General features: G+C 40.6%; 1 protein-coding gene across 1 annotated transcript in view; it reads left to right on the top strand.

The window, feature by feature from the left end:
- Positions 1-17608, top strand: part of LOC143935779 (keratin, type I cytoskeletal 19-like) — an 85657-nt gene extending 68049 nt beyond the window's left edge. The window contains exons 5-8 of the mRNA XM_077459888.1: positions 4057-4182; positions 5752-5972; positions 11370-11392; positions 14280-17608. Of these exons, the coding sequence (XP_077316014.1) occupies positions 4057-4182; positions 5752-5972; positions 11370-11392; positions 14280-14371 (462 nt within the window). The 3' untranslated portion in view covers positions 14372-17608. The remainder of the gene's footprint in view (positions 1-4056; positions 4183-5751; positions 5973-11369; positions 11393-14279) is intronic.
- The last annotated feature ends 614 nt before the right edge of the window (positions 17609-18222 follow it).

The raw sequence follows: 18222 nt of genomic DNA, 5'->3' as shown, positions 1-18222 counted from the left end.
GTGTCTGTATAAATCTAGGAAGTGAACAGGCAGAAGCTTCAGCTGCCCACAGTTAAAATGGTTGCAGTCAGACTTAGTGGAGGGAGATTTGTGCAGTATATTGTGCAAGTGCAGAATCACAGTGTATATAAAATAATATGCAAAGTGTTTGGAGAGAAGCTTCAGAATGGCAAAGATGTTTTTATTACAAGTTATGTCAGCAGACTGCAGTTCTTCTTTAAAGCTGAACCCAATGGATTTAACAACACCAATTAATGTGGGGTTGTGTTTATAAAAAAAAAGGAAACTAGTGTAAGTGTCTAGAATGATTTAGTATTAGCCTCTTATAATCAATTCTCTGTATCGTGGGTTTTAGATTGGAAGAGAGCAGGACACCTCTAGGAGCCAATCAATTGTCTTACAGTACACATGAATTGAAGGGTAACTAATCATGAGCTTCTGCAGTCTGTAAGCTGGGAGCTGGGAGGTGTCCAGACTGTATTGCTTAATCTGTATGTAAACCCTTAGGCCAGCCATACATGGAGCAAAATTTGATTGATTTCACCATCAACACAGACAGCATTGATAGGGGAATCCCTCCCGCTGGGCCATTGTCTTCTCCCTGTGGGGGGAAGCCGTCCCTGCTGGTAGAAGACAGTGATTATCGCTGGCAGCTATAGCAGCTGCTAGCAACAATTGCAAGAGAGTCCGGAAAGTCGATTGATCAACTAGGTACATTCTGCCTGCCCATTAACGGTTCAAATCTTGGCCGGTTCCTGCTGAAACGGCCGAGATTCGAACTATGTATGGCCAGCCTAACAATGAACTTTTAATTGCTCCCTTTTGGTCAATTAAAGCAGAATATTAGCCTTGATAAAAATAAATTGTCCATTAAAAGATTAAATGGCAAAACCAGCTTTTCCAGCAATATTTTTCATTGATCCAGAGAGTTCCCCTACAGTACTTTTCTTTGCCACTGGATGTCCTCAGTCCTGCACCCAGCATCATTCAACCCACTTACTCTGAGCCCAGGACATCTTGGACCCACCACATCATATAACTGGACATTGAAAGGAGAAACAGCACAGAGCTTATCTGTCTCTCTGCTCTCTCCTCCTCCTAATAACATGCTTCTTGTCAGCACATGAACTGACTGGTTCCTTGTGCTGCTTCTTCCTCTCATGCTGCAGCCCTGCTGTACAGGGACTGCAATAGCCTGAACATTTAAATTCAAATTTAGGCGCTTACACTGCTTGTATAATAAAGATTTTTTTTTTTTTAAATGTATAATTACAGAGCTGCGTCATTTGTATCTTTTATGCCTGACTGGAATTTAGATTTAAATCATGTTCAATGAGTGTAAAAAAAATATCTGTTGATTCTGACAGAAATCCGGCGAGCTTGTAACTTTGGGTGTGAATGCTTTAAGTCAGTAGTGTATAATGTAAAATATAATGTGTATAGTGCAGGAGTGTGTAATGTACAATATAGCGTATAAAATGCAGGAGTGTGTAATGTACAATATAGTGTACATAGTCCAGAAGTGTGTAATGTACAATATACTATACATATTGCAGGAGAGAGCAATGTACAATATAGTGTATATAGTGCAGGAGTGTGCAGTGTACAATATAGTGCAGGAGTGTGTAACGTACAATATAGTGTATATAGTGAAGGAGTGTGTAACGTACAATATAGTGTATATGTTGCAGGAGTGTGTAATGTAAAATATAGTGTACATAGTGCAGGCATGTGTAATGTACAATATAGTGTACTTAGTGCAGGAGTATGTATTGTATAATACAGTGCAAGGGTGTGTAATGTACAATATAATGTATATAGTGCAGGAATATGTCATGTAAAATATCATGTACATAGTGCAGGAGAGTGTAATGTACAATATACTATACATATTGCAGGAGTGAGCAATGTACAATATAGTGTATATATAGTGCATTAGTGTGTAACGTACAATATAGTCTGCATAGTGCAGGTGTGTGTAATGTACAATATAGTGTATAGGGATGAGCTCAGTGTTCGACTTGAACGCATGTTTGACTTGAACATCGGCCGTTCGTCTGTTCGGCGAATTCAGAACTTTGTGGACCGTTCACACCAAATTTGTGTGGTACGAACGGCCCACAATACACTACGCCATCACAGTGCATTGCTGGCTCATGATTGGCCAAGCATGCACTGTGACCCCGCATGCTTGGTCAATCACAGCACCGGCAGCAAGGAGAGCCATAATTGGCCACAGGCAGGATGTCTGTGGCCAATTATAGCTCAGGGGTTTTAGTACACGCCCCACACTATATAAGGCTGCCAGCGCGGTGGCCTTGTGTAGTGTGTTCCGGCATGCAGGGAAAGAGCAGGATAGGCAGGGACAGTGTGTTCTTTTCTAAGGCATCTTAAAGTTAAAGTGGTGTTATGTGCCTCCAGCACAGTATACACCTGTATCTACGCTTTATTGCTATTTTTCTCTAATTAAGGCATCTGCAGGAGTTAGTGGGTGTTGTGTGCCTCCAGCACAGTATACACCTGTATCTACCCTTTATTGCTGGTGTTCTCTAATACAGGCATCTGCATGAGTTAAAGTGGGTGTTGTGTGCCTCCAGCACAGTATACACCTGAAGATACCCCTTATTGCTGGTGTTGTCTGTTGCATATCTTGCATATTAACCTTTAAAATGAGCACTTTTGATTTTGAACGTTCGAGTCCCATAGACTTTAATAGGGTTCTAAAGTTCGTACAAATTTTAGGTCCGTTCAAAGGTTCTGGTGCGAACCGAATCGGGGGGTTTTCGGCTCATCCCTAATAGTGTATATAGTGCAGGATTCTGTATTGTACAATATAGTGCAGGAGTATGCGATGTACAATATAATGTATATAGTGCAGGAATATGTAATGCAAAATACCATGTATATAGTGCAGGAGAGTGTAATGTACAATACAGTAAATATAGCGCAGGAGTGTGTCATGTACAATATAATGTATAGTGCAGGAATCTGTAATGTAAAATGTACATAGTGCAGAAGTGTGTAGTGTACCATATAGTGTACATAGTGCAGGAGTGTGTATTGTACAATACAATGCAGGAGTATGTAATGTACAATATAGTTCATATAGTGCAGGAATCTGTAATGCACAATATAGTGCAGGAGTGTGTAATGTACAATATAATGTAGATAGTGCAGGAATATGTAATGTAAAATATCATGTACATAGCGCAGGAGAGTGTAACGTACACTGTGTCTTTCCCTCTAAAGCGCCCCCTGCTGCTCTTGTGAACAAGGACTAAAGAAGTTGCTCTTAGTATATGTATAATGGGTATAATGGTATATAAAGGGTTGACAAAGAAGAAGCAACATTGTAGCTACAAATGACAGAACAGGTATCACTCTTTAAGAACGTAGATATGCTTAAAAGGGAAGTAAACCCTTCCAAACAACTTGGACCTATAGGTAAGCCTAGATTAAGGCTTACCTGTAGGTCCAAGAAATATCTCCTAAACCTATATGGTTTAGGAGATATTTGCCCGAAAATGGGCACCGCTGTCTACGGCGCATGCGCCGTAGACAGCGGCGCGCATGCGCACTAAATGCGGCAAGTCCAAGAATGGATTTGCCAAATTTGTCGACTCCCGTGCGCATGCGCGGGAGTGACGTCATCGCGGCCTCGCCGTATGACAGCGGCGGAGCTGCGAGGCGCGACTCCCGTGCGCATGCGCGGGAGTGACGTCATCGCGGCTTCGCCGCTGTCATTGGTCGGAGCTGCGAGACGCCACCAGCAAGATGGACGCGGCGGACTACAGGGATCAGCGGCAACTTCGCTGGCTCCTGTGTCAGGTAAGTGACACATAATGAGCTACTATGCGATGCATAGTAGTCCATTATGCTTTACCTTTGCAGGGAAAAAAAGAGGAAGTAAACCCATCAGGGTTTACTTCCTCTTTAATGAGCCACAAAGCACCCCATAAGAGATAATAGCCCAACATGAATTCCATTTCAAATAATAAATAAAAGCTGTTTAATTACTGATTATCTATGTTAAGCACCATGTTTTGTATCTTTCAGTCTACAACAGTGCAACAGGAGGTTAACACAAACACAGAAGCTCTGCAAAGCAGCAAAAGCCAGATCAAAGAGTTGAAACGCACGTTGCAAAATCTGGAGATTGAAATGCAAGCTGAGCTCAGCAGGGTAAGAACTATTTATTTATTAGGTGTGATTTTATTTGACACACAATATATAATAAATGAGCTTGCAGCATACATGAATACCGGTTTTGACTATGTTTTTACACACATCCAATGGGCACAGCAGATGTGCAGACCCAGGAACTCAAGCTTTATTTTGCCTGCACTTACTTGATTGTTCTCAGATCATAGACAACTTAGCTGTCTACTTATAAAAGCATTAGCACTGTGAATATTCCCTGTAATGTGTCTAATATTATTTTCTATGATCGACATCTCCATCTATTGGCCATAATGCAGTATTTGCCTAAATGAGGTCATGATAATACCACATTTTGGCCAGTAGATGGAGCTGACGACTATAGAAAGTAATATTAGACACATTACAAAGCTTATTCACGATGGCTGTATGAATGCTTAGACATTACACATTCATACAGCAATTTTTTATAAATAGACCCCATGGTTTGAATAACAATTGAAGACACCAATTCACGCAGTACAAGTTTATTTTTATAATCATGATCAGTAATGTTCATAGTGAAGCAGTAGGTAAGTACAGTGTCCAACAATAGGCATTAATCAATGGCAACCTAATAGAAATTATTAATACATAACACAGCAGTACTCTCAGGGCTCTAGTATAAGATATTATTTTTCAGCATATCCCAGGCTCTAGCAGTATTTTCAAAGGAAGAAGGACCCGCTGCTCCAGGTGTGTATGATAAACCAATTGGAACCTAAGGAGTACCAGCCCACGGCTACACATCAAAAGATTCCAAATGCCTTTATTGAAATCACCGTGATGACACCAAGGACACCAGAAAACAGTCATGTAGACGTGTTTCACGGTGAATTCAATAGGCATTTGGAACCTTTGGATGTGCAGCCATTCTCCTTTTTCTTCTAGCAGTATTTTGAAAATGTTCTTGGCAAAATCTCTGCTAATCCAATGGTATTACATATACCAGACCCTAGTCAGTATGGCTGCCTAGTATTACCATACCTCACTTTGTTTTGCTCTGTGCCCCAATTGAAACTTTGTGTATCCAGCCCATCAAACGGCAACCTGGCGGCTATAAGAATTCTAGGCCATCCAGAGCTCCCATCTGTGTAAGAGCTACCTGGGCAAATTCCATAAAATTATATTAGTGAAACATTTTAAAGAAAAGGCTCCAAACACACCCCATTGGACTTTGTTTGAAAAGGAAAGGCCACTTTGTTCCCCAGTGGCCTTTCCCTTTCAAACAAAGTCCAATGGGGAACAAAGCTATTGGGATGCCTATTCTAAACAGTGCCGATGGACCCCTACCAAGTAGTTCCATCAAGGACATAACAGAATTCGCCTTTTCCATTAAAGCTGGATTTAAGGTTAAAGCTAGAAATAAAAATATTTTAAGTTCTTCTGTTTATTGAAATTCATACTTTTTCAGCCAAATAGGCTTTAGCTACTATAACATATTTTTGTATTTAAAGAGCACAGATGTGAAAAGGAAATTAATTTACTGTATATTTTACATGAAAGCTTCAAGAAACCACATGGTATTGACAGGGATCTGTTTTCCTCTTTTAGAAACAGGGACTGGAGAACACGTTAGATGAGACCCAGTGCAATTCTGGCACACAGCTCCAGAAGATCCAGGAACTGATCTGCCAGATGGAGGCCGAGTTGAGCAGAGTTAGGAATGATCTATCAAGACAGAGCAACGAGTATAAGATCCTTCTGGACATCAAGAGTCGTCTAGAGAATGAAATTGCCACCTACAGAAGACTGATAGATGGAAACAACAGCAGGTATAATTACATGTGAGGGTCATTTTGGCTCCCAGAATCCTAGTATTTCATTTAAACCTTTGTGGGAGAGGCCCCGTGCATATTTGATGCATGCTAGGCATGTTTAATTTGTTCCTCTTATTGTCCCTATGGAAGGTGTGTTTTGATGTAAAATTTGAAAATCAGGGGAAACAAATCCTAGAAACACCTAAACACTCAATAAAATTAAAGTGAACATGTTGTCAAGTTTTGGACTTTCAAGTACTGTATGTGCATATTTAACCTAAACAGTAAATGAGATTTAAAAACAAGTCCTTACTGGTCATTGTAGCTGCAGGCATTGTAGAACAATTCATTCTCTAAGTTCACAGGCAAGTTCCAGGCTTATAAGCAATTCTCTCACTCTACTCACCCTGCTCCCACCTCTAATTTCTAATGCAAACACAGAGCAGGAGCTCTTGGAGAAGTAGCAGAGTGAGCTGAGCTGCTAAGAGAACAACTTGAACAACTTTTGTGCTTCTGATGTAAATTTTGAGCATGCCTTGTTCCACGGTGCCTGCAGCTACAGAGGTCAACCATGACTTGTTAAAAAGCTAATTTTCTACTCGTTAAGAATGTACCCCCTAGGGAGCCAAAGGGGAAATGGAATTTCCCACCCTGCACAGCCAGACACACTGAATTTTCAGTCTCTCAGAGTCAGAAAACAGTCCAACACTTTGTTTTGTTGGTTTATTGAGTGATTAGAACTCAGGTGGGGAGAAGGGCTATTATACAAGGCCCACTTGACTTTAGACAACTCCAAAGACAACTTCTCCTCTGTACAGTCTATATACACCACTTCCTCCTGCACTCACTTGCATGCCAAAAAGTAAGCTAGGAGACCTTTAGTGGATCTCTACAAGCAGGGGGCCCCGTTCCCCTTGGTTGTGTAGAAAAGTCCAGTGACTCGCTTACATTCCTCCTGTGGCTACTGATCTTCAGGCACTGCCAGCCCACCTTACTACAGTTGCCTTTCACTAGCCCTCATGGCTACTTCCACAGTCCTCCCAGACTGACATTCTCTCTCTACAGTGCTACCAGACTGATCACTCACCAGCCCACCTGGCTGACTTCTCAGGAGACCTCCTGGACATGCTGACCTGCTCCCGCTGTCCTCTCCTTACTTAAAGGATTCCTCCATGTGTTGTGGAGGGTCCCTCCAGCACCTGAGCACCAGGCCCGAGGTCACCCCCCCCGCAGACATGGGGGCACTCTTAAAAGCCACGAGAGCCTCCTCAGCACTGCATCTCCATCTTCCACCCGACTGCCCCTCATGAGTATTTATGAGGTGGCCCATCCCCTGCCAGCCCATTTTGCTGGGCATTGGCTGGGGCCCTCATCAACATTCCAAGCAGCTCCACCTAGACTCCATCCTCTTCTGGAAGTTTCTCCAAGATTTCAGAAAGTAGTCACCAGAAATGCTGTTTGCTGAGTCATCCAGCCTCCCTGAGTCACTCAGCACGGACCCAAATTTAAAGGGGTTCTATGGGTTTGTTTTTTTTGTTCTTTAACAACTTGCTTACTGGGCACTTAAACCCCCTCCCTGCCCAGAGCAATTTTCAGCTTTCAGCGCTGATGCACTTTGAATGACAATTGCGCGGGCATACAACACTGTACCCAAATTAAATTTTTATCATTTTTTTCCCACAAATAGAGCTTTCTTTTGGTGGTATTTAATTACAGCTGGGAGTTTAATTTTTTGCTAAACAAACAAATAAAATGCAAAATAAAAAAAATAAAAAAATCACGTTTAATAGTTTGTTATAACATTTTGCAAACAGGTCATTTTTCTCCTTCATTGAAGTGCGCTGATGAGGCGGCACTGATAGGCTGCACTGGTGGGCACTGATAGGCTGCACTGGTGGGCAATGATAGGCATAGTTAAGGTGGCACCAATAGGCATAGTTAAGGTGGCACCGATAGGCACAGATAAGGTAGTACTGATGGGCACAGATAAGGCGGCACTGATGGGCACAGATAAGATGGCATGGATGGGTGGCACGAATGGGTGGCACAGATGGGTGGCACAGATGGGTGGCACTAAGGGGCACTGATAGGTACCACTGATAGATGGGACTGATGGGCACTGATAGGTGGCACTGATAGGTGGCTCTGATAGGTGGCACTGCTGGGCACTGATGGGCACTGATTGGCACTGGTAGATGACACTGATGGGCACGGATATGTGGCACTGGGGTGCAGCACCGTTGTTGAGACAGATTGCAGGCACTGATGGGTGGCACTGTGGGCACTGATGGGTGGCACTGTGGGCACTGATGGGTGGCACTATGGGCACTGCTGGGTGGCACTGACGGGGGCACTTATTTATTGATGGGTGGCACTGGCAAGGGGCAGGTGGGCACTGGCAGGGCTGGCCGTGATCGGGACTGATGTCCCGATCACGGCCGCCGGTGATCGTAATCGTAATCGGAATAATAGCCGATTACCGGCTCCGTTGTATCACATGATCAGCTGTCATTGGCTGACAGCTGATCACGTGGTAAGGGGTCGGGATCGACCCCTTGCTCGGATCGGTGATCAGGCGAGTCTCATAGACTCGCCGAGCACAGAGCGCGCCGCGCGCGCCCCTCAGGGGGCGCGCAGGCTGCTCGTGCACGGGACGACGTCAATATACGTCGTCCCGGCAAAGGAGGTCCGCGCTGTAGCCGTCATTTGGCTATAGCGCAGATCTCAACTGGTTAAATAACAAACATTAAAAAATACAAATATCACTGATAAAATATACCGATATATACAGTGGTGTGAAAAAGTGTTTGCCCCCTTCCTCATTTCCTGTTCCTTTGCATGTTTGTCACACTTAAGTGTTTCGGAACATCAAACCAATTTAAACAATAGTCAAGGACAACACAAGTAAACACAAAATGCAATTTGTAAATGAAGGTGTTTATTATTAAAGGTGAAAAAAAATCCAAACCATCATGGCCCTGTGTGAAAAAGTGATTGCCCCCTAAACCTAATAACTGGTTGGGCCACCCTTAGCAGCAACAACTGCAACCAAGCGTTTGCGATAACGTGCAATGAGGCTTTTACAGCGTCCTGGAGGAATTTTGGCCCACTCATCTTTGCAGAATTGTCCTAATTCAGTTACATTAGAGGGTTTTCGAGCATGAACGGCCTTTTTAAGGTCATACCACAACATCTCAATAGGATTCAGGTCAGGACTTTGGCTAGGCCACTCCAAAGTCTTCATTTTGTTTTTCTTCAGCCATTTGGTGGTGGACTTGCTGGTGTGTTTAGGATCATTGTCCTGCTGCAGAACCCAAGTTCGTTTCAGCTTGAGTACATGAACAGATGGTCGGACATTCTCCTTCAGGATCTCTTGGTAGACAGCAGAATTCATAGTTCCTTTTATCACGGCAAGTCTTCCAGGTCCTGAAGCAGCAAAACAGCCCCAGACCATCACACTACCACCACCATATTTTACTGTTGGTATAATGTTCTTTTTATGAAATGCAGTGTTCCTTCTACGCCAGATATACTTGGACACACACCTTCCAAAGAGTTCCACTTTTGTCTCATCGGTCCACAGAATGTTGTCCCAAAAGTCTTGGGGATCATCAAGATGTGTTGTGGAGAAATTGAGACGAGCTTTGATGTTCTTTTTGCTCAGCAGTGGTTTTCTCCTTGGAACTCTGCCATGCAGGCCATTTTTGCCCAGTCTTTTCCTGATGGTGGAGGCATGAACGCTGACCTTAACTGAGGCAAGTGAGGCCTGCAGTTCCTTGGACGTTGTTGTGGGGTCTTTTGTGACCTCTTGGATGAGTCGTCGCTGCGCTCTTGGGGTAATTTTGGGCGGCCGGCCACTCCTGGGAAGGTTCACCACTGTTCCATGTCTTCGCCATTTGTGGATAATGGCTCTTACTGTGGTTCGCTGGATTCCCAAAGCTTTGGAAATGGCTTTATAACCCTTTCCAGACTGATAGATCTCAATTACTTTCTTTCTCAATTGTTCCTGAATTTCTTTGGGTCTCGGCATGATGTGTAGCTTTAAAGGATCTTCTGGTGGACCTTACTGTGTCAAGCAGCTCCTATTTAAGTGATGCCTTGATTGTGAACAGGTGTGGCAATAATCAGGCCTGGGTGTGGCTATAGAAATTGAGCTCAGGTGTGGACAACCACAGTTATAGTATGTTTTAACAAGGGGGGGCAAACACTTTTTCACACAGGGCCATGATGGTTTGGATTTTTTTTCACCTTTAATAATTAACACCTTCATTTAGAAATTGCATTTTGTGTTTACTTGTGTTGTCCTTGACTATTGTTTAAATTGGTTTGATGTTCCAAAACACTTAAGTGTGACAAACATGCAAAGGAACAGGAAATGAGGAAGGGGGCAAACACTTTTTCACACCACTGTATATCACTGACCAAGCCCTAAATGGATGACTTCCTAATAAAGCTGCTGTTATAATCTATTAGCATATCTATACACATATATAGTAAAACCTATTTAGACCGAAGTCCCAAACAGAACTACTATATTAACAGCGCTACTAAATATATTACATAAATAGAGATATTAAAAGCAATGAGAAAAAGTTCATAAGGTCCCAAAGATAGGTGATTCTTAAGGTGTAGAGTAGTGCTCCACAAAACTCCCAGAAACCGAAGAAAAATTATTTAAAAACAGGTTCACCACACCACAATCTTGTAAGAGGAACCTAGTGCTCTGTGTCGCCCCCTTCAGTCATACACTTACCCTCATGAGGGTTAATTAAAAGCACTTTACAAATCTCTCCTGATTCGGTTAGTATGGATACTCCCGTAAGGGCACCAAGACAATCCCCCTCATCAGATGAATTTCATTGGTGTTGTCATATCTGCGGCCTGGGGGTTCCCTTCATCCAATTTCCCAAGTCGCCTCTCTTCTCCAGCCAGCTCCCTTCCTCACCAATCTCACAGACCCGGTGTCCCGGCCAGAAATGCCAACGGTTTGCGCTCAGGGAGAAGTTGAAGTACAGGGCAGTATAGTATGGTCCGCCCTATAATGCACAGGCGTACGGGGGACAGTATTCGACACATCACCGGTCTACCCTCCTCTGCGCAGCATCAACTTCTCCCTGAGCATGAACTGTTGGCATTTCTGGCCCGGACACCGGGTCTGTGAGGTCGGTGAGGAGGGGAACTGGCTGGAAGCATTAAGGGGAAAAAACACAAACCTTTTACAACTCCTTTAACCCCGGCCTGGCTCTCAGCCAGGCCAAATTTTCCTACACTAGCAACTAACTACATCTAGCACACTAGATGGTGCTAAATATAGATACTTTAATATATATAACCTAGCTAGAAGATCCAATTTTAGCTGGCTAAACATTTTACTTTTTATTGTTTTTTGACATATATATTTTTTTTTTTCAGTGGACTATCTACCAACTCAAAAGGTAATATAATTTTAAGTTTTATTGAAAAATGAATTTTATGCTTGATCCTGCGATTGATTAATTTGTTAAGAGAGATAAGAGAACTATCAAAAGGTTATGTTTAATGATTATAATACAGTTTGTATAGGTTAATGATTAAAGCGGAACTTCACTTTCTCAATCAACATTGTCTATTTTTACTTATATGGTTAAGCACTGCTGTACAGCATACATTAAACCAGTCTATGATGTCAAATCATAAACTAAGGGTAATTTTCACACTTGAACAAGTTGAATTGTGAAATTAATAAAAAATAATAATAGGGGGTTATTTACAAATGGCAACTCCACTTTGCACTACAAGTGCACTGCAAGTACACTTGAAAGTGCACTTGGAAGTGCAGTCGCTGTAAATCTAAGGCATGGGTCTTCAAACTATGGCCCTCCAGTTGTTCAGGAACTACAATTCCCATCATGCCTAGTCATGTCTGTAAATGTCAGAGTTTTACAATGCCTCATGGGATGTGTAGTTTCACAACAGCTGGAGGGCCGTAGTTTGAGGATCCCTGATCTAAGGGGTAGATCTGAAATGTGGGGAAGCTCTGCTGATTTTATCATCCAATCACGTGCAAGCTAAAGTGCTGTTTTTTATTTTCCTTGCATGTCCCCCTTGGATCTACAGCGGCTGCACTTCCAAGTTCATTTTCTTTTTTCTTTTTTTTTATTCTTTATTTCTTTGCAAAGATACAAAACATAGGTTGTTAATAATAATTACATATACGAAACACTCTGGTAAACACATGTTCTATTAAACAACATCAGGGGGGAACAAAGAGAGGATAGGTAAGAGGGAGAGAAGGGGAGGAAACCGACCTCACCCACCAAAGGGTAAGGTTCACATCACTCGACCAATTAGTCTAATCCTCAGCTTCCTCTCCAATCAACCTTTTCCCCTCCTCTGACTGTAAAAATGTTTCCCAAGGGGCCCAGACTTGCACTATAAATTCCCTTTCCTCCGAAGGCATAGAGATCAAATTCTCCATGATCCCAGTTTTCCTTACTTTGTTTAACCATTGCGAAATTCGTGGTGCCCCTGTTTCCTTCCAGCAAGTGGTGATGCAGCTTTTAGCTGCGTTCACCAGATGACATAGCATTGAATTGTTGTATCTCTCTAGTGGGATGTGTGTACATTGTAATAGAAATAAGGCCGGGTCTTCCATAAGATAATATTCAGTAAACAGTTGAGAGATTTTCCGAAACTCTTTCCAAAACTGTCTAATTACTGGGCAATACCAAAAAATATGGGCAATAGTGCCTCTCTCCTTACCGCACCTCCAACATCTGTCCGATGACTCTGGAAAGAAAGTATGCATTCGTGATGGAGTATAATACCAACGCATTAATACTTTATAATTTAATTCCTGTATCTTGACACATCTAGATGATTTAAAAGTCAAATGTATTATTTTCTGACGTTGGGCCGGGGTGAAGGTTTGTCCGAGATCCCTTTCCCATTTATCTAAACTCATTATATCAATATCCTCCGAAGGAGAAATTATTAAGGCATATATCTTAGAAATAATATGGGAAAGAGACTCCTTCTCCTCACAATATCCTTCAAACTTAGTAAAATCCTCCGTCGATCCCAAAGTATCCAAAAAATGTTTAACCTGTAACGCCTACCAAAGGGGTAGTTCATATTGTCCTCCTGATTGCAAACTGATTGATAGCCATTTTTTAGACCTCAAGAAATGCGATGCCTGAAAACATCCCTTCTCTCTTAAATTTCTAAATACTCCTGGTTCCAGGCCGGGCAGGAAGTGTGGATTCCCAAGAATGGGAAATAAAGGAGATTTTGCTGTTGAGATTCTGGGGGTCCATACGGCTTTAGCTCCCATCTGGAGCGTAGGTCCTATTAAAGGATGGGCTCTTAATATAGGAGGTATAGCTGCACCGCACCACATGGCTCTATCTAAAGGAATGGGGCTTACTTGTTGTTCCATAGCGACCCACCTTTTACTGTCTCTATGACGGCACCAGTCCACAATTCTACCAAGCTGAGTAGCTTGGTAGTATTTGTATAAATCCGGTGCTGCAATTCCACCCGCCTCTTTAGGCAGTGTTAACAGCTTCCCATTAATCCTAGGACGCTTACTTGCCCATATAAACTTTATAAAAATTGTTCGGATTTTACTAAAAAAGGGCAGTGGAATCCGGATCGGTAACGCCTGGAACAGATAAAGAAACTTAGGGACTATGTTCATTTTCAAAATATTGCTTCTCCCAAACCAGGAGTGTGAGGATTTACTCCATTCATTCAACATTATGCTGATTTCCCTTAATAAGGGTGGAAAATGTAATGCATATGCATCTATTAAGTTAGGTGGAATCTGTATCCCTAGATAGTTCAGCGCTGTAGCTGTCCATTTAAACTTAAAATTGTCCTCCAGATTTTTTTGGATGGAACCCTCCAGTGATATCCCCATCGCCTCTGACTTACTGTAGTTTAACTTAAAAAAGTTCATTTTCAATGCATTTCCAATGCAGTATAGTGTAAAATGGAGTTGCCTTTCGTAAATAACCCCCATAGACTCCTAATTTTCTTGTCAATGGCCTTAGTGATTTCAAGTGTAATGCAGTTTTGACTGTACTCCAAAAGGTCCAAGGGAAGAGAAACTGTACAGTGTCAAATTGTATTATGCAACTGAATAAGTGGTAACACCCGAGAGCACTGATAGTGGCAAAATTTCATTGCTGTAGTCCCCCAAAAATATAGAATAACAGTTGAAGTCTCACACTATAACACTCTACTTATAACTTTTCGGCAGCTTGACCCTTAAAATTAATTTCTGGTGCATACAGTGCATGTAAATGAACTACTAAATCATTTAAACTTCTCTTCTTTCAGATACAAATCGCAAGGTCAAGACTATAGTCCAAGACATGGTCAATGGAAGAGTGATTAACTCCAAAATTTCTGAGATTCCCCTAAAACTGTGAAGACATGAAAACTTGAAATCTGAGACATAAAAAACTTCACATCGCAAGCAGGCGATTAAACCTAGTTTACATGTGCCAATATTTATCGCAAATGTACAGAGGGAAATAAAAAGAATGTAGAAAATATCTACTGTATATTACTGCCAGCATAAAAGCAATAGATGTCCAAGAAACAAAAATGCTCATTCGGTCAGGCATACATCATCTATCAATACCTAGTTTGTTTCCCTGCAAGGGTTACCTTTTACTGTACTTTCCTGAAAAAATGTGAACCTAGTGCTATGCTCATTTTATCTGAAGATAACACCCCAGGGACATTAGGGAGCTTAGTACATGTCACTGCTAGTATATTTTTATAGGCTGGAAAATAAATTTTGTTATTCCTACTAAAGGTAACTTAAGTATAGTTCAATTAATATAGCATAAATATACAGGCAATTAATTTATCAATACTTTGAAGAAGGTGGTGTCTATTAATATTTATTTATATACAGCCTAGAGTCTGCTACTGTAAATACTCCATCATATTCAATGGGAGTGTTATTTTTGTTTAAACATTGTTTAGGCATTATCGTTTTTGACATGGAGGTATGAATGAATGTAATATATTACTTTATATTTTCTTTTCTTGTTTTTTGTGATATAATTTTGATAGGCGTATAGTAAGTGCACAATGAAAAAATCTAATTGTATTCATTTTAACCTTAAAGTGAACCTGTACTTTACTTGTCCAGGGCAAAGTAATAAATATGCTGCATAACAGATGCTCCCTACTGCAGGTATTTAATTTAATTGTGCCCTCTATCCACTCTGATCACGAGTTGAGACCCCCAAAAAGTATGTACTTCCTGGTAGAGGGGAACATGACTATCTCCTTTTCCTCCCACAGCAATTAACACTTGAGTAGCTAATGGCCAAGGATGCATGTTTGTGAGGTGAATAGAGGGCCAAAAGCCCTGTGTAGAGCCAATATCCCCATGCTAGCTGAAACGTATCCAACCCAGGACTTCAAGCGGATGTAAACCCTCACATATACCTAGTTAAGTGAACAACCTCAGATGATACACATCTCCCTCTAAGCTCCCTCCCTGGCACATATTTTTAGCTCATGTTATCTCATGTGTCAGAGAACTTCTCAGACGTGACTCATTCTGATGACAGAGGAATGGAGCATCAGAGAGAACCAGCACTTAGAGCTTTGGAGAGAGACAAGTAAACACTATGGATATATGTGCTTAAATCAAATTTCATGAATGGGTTTACAACCACCTTAAGTCAAATCTCAGAAGTGAAAAATGTGACAAAGAAACAATGGAACCAGCAGTACCAGTACCAGCAGATAGGGCCCTGAATAGGCAAAAGACAGATTTCCTTTTGAAGCAACACTCCATCAAAAACTGATGTTGAAATTAGGTGCAATGTAATAGGTGGTGTCACACTGGTTTTCTTTCTCAGGGAATCTAACCATTAAATGTGCCTATCAGTTAAGTGTGCTTTCAGCTCTGGGTGTACCATTCCCCTTGGTTTGTATCCACTCCTTTTGTTGTATTTTCCATATTTAATTAGGCAGCATCTCTAACATCTGACACGTCAACTTTTGGTGAATTATACTTCAAGATTAAATATTTAAATCATATTTTGGTTAAATACCCATTACAGTATTTGTCATTTCGGAATTTGGTGAGACAACTTATACATGCCAGAGTAAAAAAAGCCTGTGCCCTGCCAATATACCACAGAACAGGATATCTGCTATCTGTGTTGAAGCAGTTGTCTCTCTATAGTGGTCTAATACCCTTGGCTGTGTTAAAGTTTGAGCTTGCCAGTCAGAACAGGCAAAGATCATACCCAGGAATGGTGCTAGGCTATCAGTGCTGAACCACTCACGGGAAATATAAATGATGAAGTTAGAAAATAACCCCTGCTCATTGGAGAGTTCTGGCTGAGCTTTCCAATGAGCGTGTCAGACTGCTGCTTACATACAGATGCCCTTTTTTTGCAATATACTAGAGGAGGGCGACTTTTTAGATTTCTGGTTGTGGTTGTCTCAGCAATAAACAATATACGCACGCAGATAACCATTTTGCTGTATCTAGAATCTATTGATCCAATTTGATATTTTATACAAACTTAAATTTGGCTTTATAGTCTCTCTGTGTTACAATACTTATTACATATTTTAACGTATTACAAACGACTCACATACTGTATTTACATTGTCATACTTTTGAAGTGGTTTTTGTTATTTACTGCTTATTTATATTTTGTTTTAATTCTAATCAAATGTGGTAATTTTTCTACATGATTTCCCTTGTTTCCAATACTTTTCTACTTAGTATTTGCATATAGTTGCTTTAAATGTATCTTGCAATGAATGTAAAAGTGGCCATAACTAGGCAGATGTTTGAATGAAGGAACATCTACAAATGTGTACCTTCAAAATATTTATTTAAATTTCTACTGTTACATTTTTCTTTGTAGATTGTTCTGATGTACTTTTTACTGTTCGTTCTTCCTCCAAATAGTATTGAATTATAAGAATCAGCAATTAAATCTTCACAGCTACAAGCAAAAACCAAAAAAAAAAAAAAAAAAACGGTTCATATTTTTATCCAATATACACAAAGTTTATATAGAGAGAGCATGTGATTACCTGGCTACCATTAAATTCAATAATAAAAGACTATAGAATTATTTAAATCCTAGATTTTGAACTCTGATCCTAAATAACCCCATGAAAATGTTTTCCAGCTCTCATAATAAAATGACAGGTTTAATTTGGTTCTTCTTTTTGAAAGATACTGGTTAAAACAATACAGAAAAAAATGAGTTTAATTATTAGAACCAGCAATTACATTTTTACAAAAATAGTGAGGGCAAGGTTCATATTTTTTAAGTTTATATAAAGAGAGTACATGGTTAACTGACTACCATTAAATTCAATAATAAAATTATTTAGAATGATAGAATTATAGCATTAGAATGATAGAATTAGAGGACATTTGTCGTGTCTATGGTTTGGCTGCGCTCTTTGAAAGAACAATAATGGATTTTAAGTATTAAGTGCCTGGCTGTATTTCTCCTTTTCCTGCTGATAGGACAGATTAGAACATGAAAATGTCCATTCAGTACTTAACCTTCCCCAGTTAGGAAATTTTTAAAAATTCCCTTAGTAGCATGAAAACAAAAAAAAAAAAAGAGAAGAACTCCTTGGTCCTACATGGAAGCCCAGAAAACTGGATCTATTAAGTTTTTAAGTTTTGTATGTATTCTTTCGTTTCTGGCCATGCGTAGTCTTGCTCTTACGATTTTTTTTCATGCGAAAATCATACTAATGAAAAGCGGATGTTGAGTTCACATCCGACAAAAACTTTATAGTCTGCACATCCAGCTTTTGTCTGACAAAAAAGTTAAGACGTCTATCGAAAGCAACGTACTAATGATACAAAAATCAGCAGACAGCTCGTCGTACAAATTTTCCAATTTTCGTATCATGTGTACAGGCCTTTACTGGCCCCCAAGTACCAGTTTAAAAAACATTATTGAAGCTGGACAGTGGAGCTACGGCTCAAAGCAACCAACCAAACATCTTTTTCTTTTAAAGATGGAATTTTATTGGTTGATATAAACACTGGTTCCACTTCTGCAGCATGTTTGTTTCTTTGATAAATTTTTTATAAATTAGCTCAAATTAATTGAAATGTTCTTTTTTTCTATACTGGTTCCAAATCTTAAAACCCCAGCAAAAGCAGATAGTCACATTCAACTGGACCCCAGAATTTATATCCACACAGGTAACTCAGTTATCTTACTCAACATTACAGAACAAGACTAACTGTATGTAGCTAGCT

The sequence above is a fragment of the Lithobates pipiens genome, unplaced genomic scaffold (genome assembly GCF_037356315.1).
Source record: "Lithobates pipiens isolate NorthernLeopardFrog02 unplaced genomic scaffold, aLitPip1_a1.2 Scaffold_28, whole genome shotgun sequence".
Classification (NCBI taxonomy): domain Eukaryota; kingdom Metazoa; phylum Chordata; class Amphibia; order Anura; family Ranidae; genus Lithobates; species Lithobates pipiens.
Note: the sequence above shows the minus strand (reverse complement) of the source record. Positions and strands in the feature narration are given on the sequence as shown.